Source organism: Anthonomus grandis, chromosome 11, assembly GCF_022605725.1.
Source record: "Anthonomus grandis grandis chromosome 11, icAntGran1.3, whole genome shotgun sequence".
NCBI lineage: Eukaryota > Metazoa > Arthropoda > Insecta > Coleoptera > Curculionidae > Anthonomus > Anthonomus grandis.
Genome location: NC_065556.1, coordinates 356,144 through 364,274, shown reverse-complemented (window position 1 = coordinate 364,274; position 8,131 = coordinate 356,144). Strand labels below are relative to the sequence as shown.

The 8,131-nt window shown below is 33.7% G+C and overlaps 1 protein-coding gene across 1 annotated transcript in view; it reads right to left on the bottom strand.

Moving 5' to 3' along the window:
• Positions 1-280: 280 nt before the first annotated feature.
• The window catches only part of LOC126742178 (T-cell immunomodulatory protein), a 41,969-nt gene continuing 34,118 nt past the window's right edge, over positions 281-8,131 (bottom strand). Inside the window, exons 9-10 of the mRNA XM_050448756.1 lie at positions 4,893-5,101; positions 281-628 (exon numbers count right to left, since the gene is read on the bottom strand). Of these exons, the coding sequence (XP_050304713.1) occupies positions 416-628; positions 4,893-5,101 (422 nt within the window). The 3' untranslated portion in view covers positions 281-415. The remainder of the gene's footprint in view (positions 629-4,892; positions 5,102-8,131) is intronic.

Here is an 8,131-nt window from a genome sequence, read left to right as displayed (position 1 = left end):
TATATATATGTTAGCAATACATTAGTATTTTGTGCCTAAATTATAAGTAAAGATCTATTATAGTTAAATACTTATGCGAATAATTATAAAATGTTATTGTTTATTTTTGCTCTGCTCTAAAATTTCAATTTAAGCATTTGTAGCATTATTGAATTGAAATGTACGAACTATCGTTAAAATCACTTAAGCCGCTTAATTATTTACTATACTATTTTTGTAGAACAGTGTCAAAGAGCTGCCTTTAACTCCATTACTCATAAACAAAAAAATCCTCGAGACATATTTTTAATATCTTTAATGATATATTATTTTTAAAATTATTAATAAGATTCTGTTCTAGCACAAGCAGTTAGTATGTCCTTTACAACTAAAAATTATCACAACAATAATTTAATTTATATCACATAAATAAAAATTACATAGCATCGAAATGAAACCGATGACTCTCGCTCAGGCGTTCTTTCTTATCCTCCTGGCGCTCCTTCCAATGCAGCACGCCAATGATTACAGTAATAATGCCACAAATAGCTGTCAACGCCGCCACTGACATTAAAATTAACTTTGACGGTGTTACGAACAGCTGCGCCTTCCACTTCCATGGTTCAGTCACTGGCCATGGAATAACCACCTTAAAAAATTTAATTTATTATTTCTATTATTTATTAACGGAAACGAATTTACAAAAAAAATGGTTATTCTTAGAATATTGAAAGGCTAGAATTAGTAAACAACACCACTTTGTTTGAGTTTAATATCTGCTCAGGGGCAAGGGCAACCAAGCAATAAACATATTCATCGATTCTCTGTTGTCAAGTTTACACGCATTTTCAAAAGGAATTTTTCAGCGGTATATCAACACATATCATTATGTCAATTTAACTTATTGATGTTAGATTTTGGGTTAAAAATAAAAAGTAAAAATAGATATAGAGCACGAACTTAATAAATATACCTGGACTGCTAATGCATATGGCCATGATACCCAAAAATGACCACTGCCTGGTGGCCGCCATTTTTATAGTGGTTGTGTTCTTTTGATGTTGGTCACTCTGAACATTTTTAGTGTTGCCAACAAAAAATATATTAAATAACGGTAATGAAGTTGACGACGCTGACGTTTGACGTGTCAGTATAGCGGATTGCCTAGTTTTTGGCGATTTGTAAACGACGCACATAGGAGTATTTCATCAATCTGGACGGCCAAAAGTCCGTTTTCCGAAATCGGGTCGGAAAAGATTTGATACATGTTTTTAGGTATCCAAGACTATAGTGCATCAAACCCAACTGTTATTTATTGTTTATGCCTTATCAACGCTCTTAATTGTCACTTTAAGGTTAATAGTTTGTGAGGTCTATATCAAAGTGTTTATACTCTATTTCAGAAGTGTGTAGAGCAATAAAACCTCATTGTAGAGCAATAAAACCTCATTAGGTATGCAAAAGTGGTACCTGGTGATCCACCAATATTTTATGCCACTACCTTAGTTGGGTATTAGTTTCAATGTAAAATTCTTTCTTTTCGTTGATTGCAGGTAGTGCCACCCGGTTTTGGGTCAATTTATGAGTTTTGCCCATTGTTACCCACTGATAAACATTGAAAACGGTGCAACTGGGACTTGTTTTTTACCGTATAATTAATGTACTTAAATGCTATTTTATTTTAAAAAGTTACTTTTGTTTAAATGGAATAATATATTTTTTTCACAAATTTATTGAACATAATATGTAGAGTAAAACAGTTGAAAATGTCACTTTTGGATCTGACACTTTTTGAACAGTGTATAACAATTTTAAAATATAATAGATTGTAGTCTTCTTCGTCATCTGACGAACTGTCATCACCTCTTGACATTATAATTAAGGGATCGACTGTCTGATCGATGAGGTTGTCAAGATCCCACATTTTGTCCTCTTGCTTAATTATATGCTGGACTGCTTTTCGCCAATTCTCTGGTGTCGCTTCCGTAATGGCTTGATCAAACAGTAGCTTAACATCTTTCATTTTAAAAGTCGTGTTTTGTCTTGCTACAAATCCTTTTACCTGCGCCCATATCAGTTCTATAGGATTTAGTTCGCAATGATATGGCGGTAAGCGCAGTACAGTTATATTATATTTTTCGGCTATATCTTCCACGGCGTATTTCATGAAACGAGTTTTGTGTAAGTTTGCTATTGCCAGCAGTTCTTTTTTTATCAAATTTGCTTTAAACGCAATACCTTTTGCAGTCAGCCAATCGATAATTTCTTGCTTTCTCCAACTTGAAGTTGGCGTCTTCTCTATTCGCCGTGAATGATAGCTTGCGTTATCCATAACCACCACCGAATTAGCCGGAAGAAATTTTATCATTTCACCAAAATAGTCCTCGAAAACGTCTGAGTTCGTGTCTTCATGGTAATCTCCTGTGCGAGTCGACTCAAAGGTTAGCAGACCTTCTTTTAAAAATCCCTCTTCGCTTCCAATATGTGTGATTATAAGTCTTTTTCCTTTTCCCGAAGGTACTTTAATACCCGTAGACAGGCCTTCTATGAAAGCTTGGCGAGCACTGGTTATATTTTTGTCTTGCCACATTTTTTGGACTATATAACCTTCGTTAATCCACGTCTCATCAAGATAAAAAACTTTCTTTTGCTCCCTGCGGTACTGCTTGATACTTCTCAAGTATTGTCGTCTCCAACAAACAATTTCGTCGCTCTCCAGTAAAAGTGCTTTGCGGTTATGCTTTTCCCAGGCAAAATCCATATTTTTTTAAGTTTTCCATAAAAGTTTTCTACTTATCAACGGAATACTGTCATCTCGGCCAAGCTCCATTAAAATTTTGTCTAGGGTGGGTATTTCCTTTTTAAAATAAGAAGAGTGAACTTTTCTTCGAATTATACATTTAGCATTTTCATCAAGGACTTTTGTAGGTCGTCTTGGCTTTTGCTTGGGAGATTCCACTTGACCTGCTACTTTTCTTTCCCGCAACAATTTGAAAATGGTGGACTTTCCAATTCCACTCATTCGAGAACATTTTTCAACAATTTCTTGCACAGTAAAACTAGGGTAATCGTGTTTTATGCAATCATGTACATTTAAAATAATAACTTTTTCACTCAGCGATAGTGGAGAATTTTTAGTACATCTTTTCGTTGGACTGAATACCTCCATTTTTTAAATATTGGGATAATAATATTGTGATTACACTACAGCGTAGCAGTGACTACTAACGTTTAAAATATGATTTAAAAGTATTTATAGTCTGTATATATTACCTGACCCCATTTTTGCATGTTACAAAGCGTTAAAAGATAGGTACCTATACAAAAGGATTAAAAGTATTTATTTAGTATTTAATCTCTTTCAAAATAAAGGCATTTAATCCGTGAAAATTAAATTCATAAATATTATAAGTACCTGCGCCTATGAACTACCACGAAATGTAGCCAAACAGAACGGAATTCCCCAGTTTATTGCTCTATACACTTCTGAAATAGAGTATAGAATGAAATAAATTTAATAATTTTTAATTTGAATTGTGTCGTACCTAGATTATTTTAAGAAAAGAAAAGTTATGTAGTCTAATACAACAGGTAAGTACTTACGAACTGCATTTTTATTTTTTTACATTTATTGTATACTTTCTTTGGTATTCCATTTTTAAGATGATAACCTTTTAGTAATAAACATTTAAAAAAAATATATATCAAAAATGATTAAGTCAAAGTGCCGGGATTTGCCGGGCATTGATATTAATATTTTTGAATAGCCTACATATTTGTCTTCTATGGTACAAAAAATAAATGTCCACTTTTTTCAACTTTTTGAACTAACGCCTTAAAGAAGGGAGGAGGACTTCTCAAAAAAAATAGTTTTTAACACCTTGTATCATCCTTAATTTTGAGTTTTCAAAAAAATTGTAAACAAGTTTGTTGCATTAATTTTTCATGTCTACCAAAATCCTGACGCGTAATTTCCGGACACCCTGTATTGTCAGAATCTTCATTTTACAGTGGATAGCTTTTGATGACATTAATTAGTAATTACACCCATACTTCCAATCTTGTGGTAGCGGGTTCAATTCTCGATTAGTTGCGTTCTACTTTTTAAAATTTTTTGGTTTTATTTTTACAATTTTAACCTAAAAATGATTAAGGTAAAATGAAGTTCCTACAGTCTTCCTCCACTTATTTATTAAAAATTAAGTTTTTTTAAATTCCCGACGTGTTTCGGACACAGTGGTATCCTTTATCAGGGGATAAAAGGTTTAAGCATACTGTTTGGTCCTTGTCAACAACAGAATGTAAATAAATAAAAAAAAACAATAATAATAAATAGAGGGTTATTTGACATGGAATCAAATCCTGGGGCGTATATCTGATACCAATTTTAAACCTTTTATCCCTGATGATCTTTCGGGCACCACTGTGTCCTTAACATGGCGGGAATTTTTAAAAACATGTTAATTAAATAAGTGGAGGAAGACTGCAAGATTTTCATTTTACCTTAATCTACAACTCCACTGCAATTATGGACTATATCTTCACTACCAAAAATGATTGTTTATTTATGTCGTGCGAAGGGTGTGTATGGCTTTTAAAGGTTTTTTTTATTTAAGTTATTAGGTTTGTTTAGACTAATATTTTTGACTGATAATGCTCTAGCTAGAGCAAAATACGTATAGCCTGTTGTGAGACCGTCATTCCGTGTTTTCGTCAATCGAGTCGAGTCAAAGTTGTATTTTAAGAGTTTGTTTTTGTTGGTATTTGAATTGTTTAGACAATTTTTTCAATACAATCGATTATTGCAAATATCGTAGACTTGCAATTATTAGTATGACTCTCACTAGTAAAAGAACAATTTCTTAATGACCCTAACAAAATTGCAAATAACAAAATTTTAATATAAAACTTACCATTTGAGAGTTGGGTATAATCTGAGGCCAAACCTTCGAATAATTGGAGAGGCCAACAGTGACGGAATCGACGAAGTTCGGGGTGCGTCCCAAACCGAAAATGGTGTAGGGTAAGTTGAGGCTGAAATGGGCCGATTGAGGCATCTGGGGCGAAGCGCCCTGTCTTAGTTTGCCTTCTTGTGTCGTAGTTTTGTACGAAATTAGTGGACCTATTAAAAAATTATTATTTGTTTAATGGTAAAGCGTATATCGGACAGCCAAAAATTATCTACAGTGGCGAAGCGTACGAGTAGACAAGGTAGACACTGTCTACCCAAAATTATCCAGTTATTTGTCATTAATTTATCACGTAATTATTTCATGTAATTGTTGATTTAAAATTTAAAAAAAATTAACACAGAACGTAGTCGCTATCCTTACTATTATTATTATAGTATCTAAACATGATTAATCCGAAGGCGCGCCCCGCCTGCCGCACCGATTAAGATAAAAATACAGGGCTGACACCCAATTAATGTATCCGAGCCCCAGGAAGACACATTGATATTTGTCTTCCGAAATTTGGAGCATATCGAACCAAATACGCATCAAGCAGGCTACAGAGGTCCGGCCGCATTCAGCCTATTACGTATGCAAAATTTACTCGCGGGGAAGACATTCGAGCTTTTGTCTATCGAAGTCGACCAGCTATTTTATTATGCTGTTGAGGGTTATTGTTTATGGACACGCTTGTTCTGGTCGGCCGCAATACATCTTCAGTTTTGTCTGCATTTGGTGGGGGCGCGTGCTATAGTAATTTAATAATTAGTATTTTTATTTTTGGGTGTATAGAAAAGGTTTTTTTAGTGGCTATTTATGAACGACTGTTTGATATTGGCAATTGTATTTTAGTTGTGTTTTTTTGTAAGTAGTATTTATTTATTTCTTTTTCATATCACTACATAATTTTTCTCTTTGAGTTAATATTTCATGCGCTTTCATTCTGTATTTCATTAAAGTGAATAATATTGAATACACATTTTTTTGTAATTAACGATTTTTATTGTTTGTCTACCCGAAAAAAAAGTTCACGCTTCGCCACTGATTATCTATACAAGGTGTCTACTATAAAAACCGCCAAACTTTAAGAGGTGATTAGACAAGAGTAATTTTTATACCGGGTGTTATCAGAAGTTAAATGTAACATATGGGAAATGTGCAAAATTAGTGATATTTTCTTCGTTGTCTTTTTTCTAAAATTTGGTAAATAGAGACATGTTTTTTTCAGCAAAAACTACTGCATTTAATATGCTTTCCAATGATATACTTACTTTTGTGATCAAAATGTCTTCCCTCTTGTTCAATACATTTAATGCATCTTCTTTTGACACTATCAACAACCCGTTCAAGTTTAACGCGTTTTTGTCGCATTTCATTGCAACACACACTAATTCGATTAATTAGTTCGTCTCGAGTATTAATGTTAATACTATAAACATTAGATTTTAATGTGCCCCAGACATAAAAGTCAAGGGGCGTAAGACCAGGGCTTCTGGGTGGCCATCTTACCAGACCGTATCTTTCGATCCATTTATCCCCAAAGCATTGATTCAAGGAATTTTCCACAATTCTGCCATTTGAAACCAAAGTTCCTGTCTAGCGGCTAAGGGGATTTCTTCCAGTCAACAAGGTCATTATTTAAAATCTTACTTAAATTCATTATTTCGGCTCTTGTAAATGTTGCTTCATCTGTCCAAAATATTTGATCTGTTCCCCACTCTTGCAACTTATTCAAGTACCACCTACAGAATTGAAGCCTCACCTCACCATCCACTGGCAATAAATCCTGGACTTTTTTCAAATGCAACAGATGCAAATTATTTTTTCTAAGAACTCTATGTACAGTGGAATGGTGAATCCTTAATGCAGCACCAATGCGGCGAGTACTTCTAGATCTATCTTCTGTAACAGCTCTCATAATTGCAGGTTCTTGTCTCCAGTTTCCCTACAGCGTCTGAACACTTCTGCAAATGTACTTCTATGGGATTGCCGTCTATTAGGAAAACGAAGCGCATACTCCCTTGCTGCCTCCCGCGAGTTTCCATTTGCGACACCGTAAATAAATAAAATGTCCCGTTATTCAATGTTTGTGAAACTAGGCATTATTTTTTTAAGCACGTTTAAGTCAAATTACTTATTTAACTACTTTAAGTCGAAGTGAAAACTTAATGACAGTTCTTGTCAAATTGTAAATATCTATGCTTTTATTTTAAAATCAAGTAATACATGCTTTGTGAATTTCCTTCTTTTGCGGATTCATTGCCATTTACAAAAGAAGGAAAACCCGCCTTTTTTCTTAAAGAATGAATATCGCGATGTTATTTGTTTACGGCTTCTCTAATGGAAATTTGTGCAGTTGTTGTGTTAGGGAAGATAGATCTACAAGTACTCACCGCATTGGTGCTCAAAAGATCAAGAAATATAAAATTTGAAAATTTTTGTGGTTTTCTTTCTTTTGCCCATGATATTGCTCTGAAAACAAATAGCTATCACAAAAGTAAGTATATCATTGGAAAGCATATTAAATGCAGTAGTTTTTGCTGAAAAAAAAACATGTCCTTATTTACCAAATGTTAGAAAAACGACAACGAAGAAGATGCCACTAATTTTGCACATTTCCCAAATGTTACATTTAACTTCTGATAACACCCGGTATAAAAAATTACTCAAAAATTTAAATATACCCATCTTATAGCAAATTTAATTCTCTTTCAGATGGTATATCTAAATTTTATGTGGTGGTAAGAATAACGGAGATATTCTTGTTTATATGAAAAAAAAAGAAATTTGATAAAATCAAAAAATGTTAAATACAACTTTTCGAAAAAATGTTATACGACTTTTTTGTTGCAAATGACTTGTATAATCACCTCTTAAAGTTTGGCGGTTTTTAAAGTAGACACCCTGTATAATACATATTGGGAAATGTATAGGGGTAAAATGTTCAAGAAGAAAAACTTCCTTTTGATTACTCTATAGGGTGACCCGTTCAGCGACGGGTTCCGGTCCCCTTAGGACTTCAGGCTGACTAAAGCTCTGGGGTATTTAAACTCTATGGATCCCGTTCAGAGCGATCGAAAGCAAGAAACTTAAACTGCATTTGTAATTATAATTCAGCAGGATATAAATCCTTTGCCAACTGTTAGCAAGCAACTCTTTTAGTAGTACCACATGGCTTTTATACGTTAACTTATTGTTTA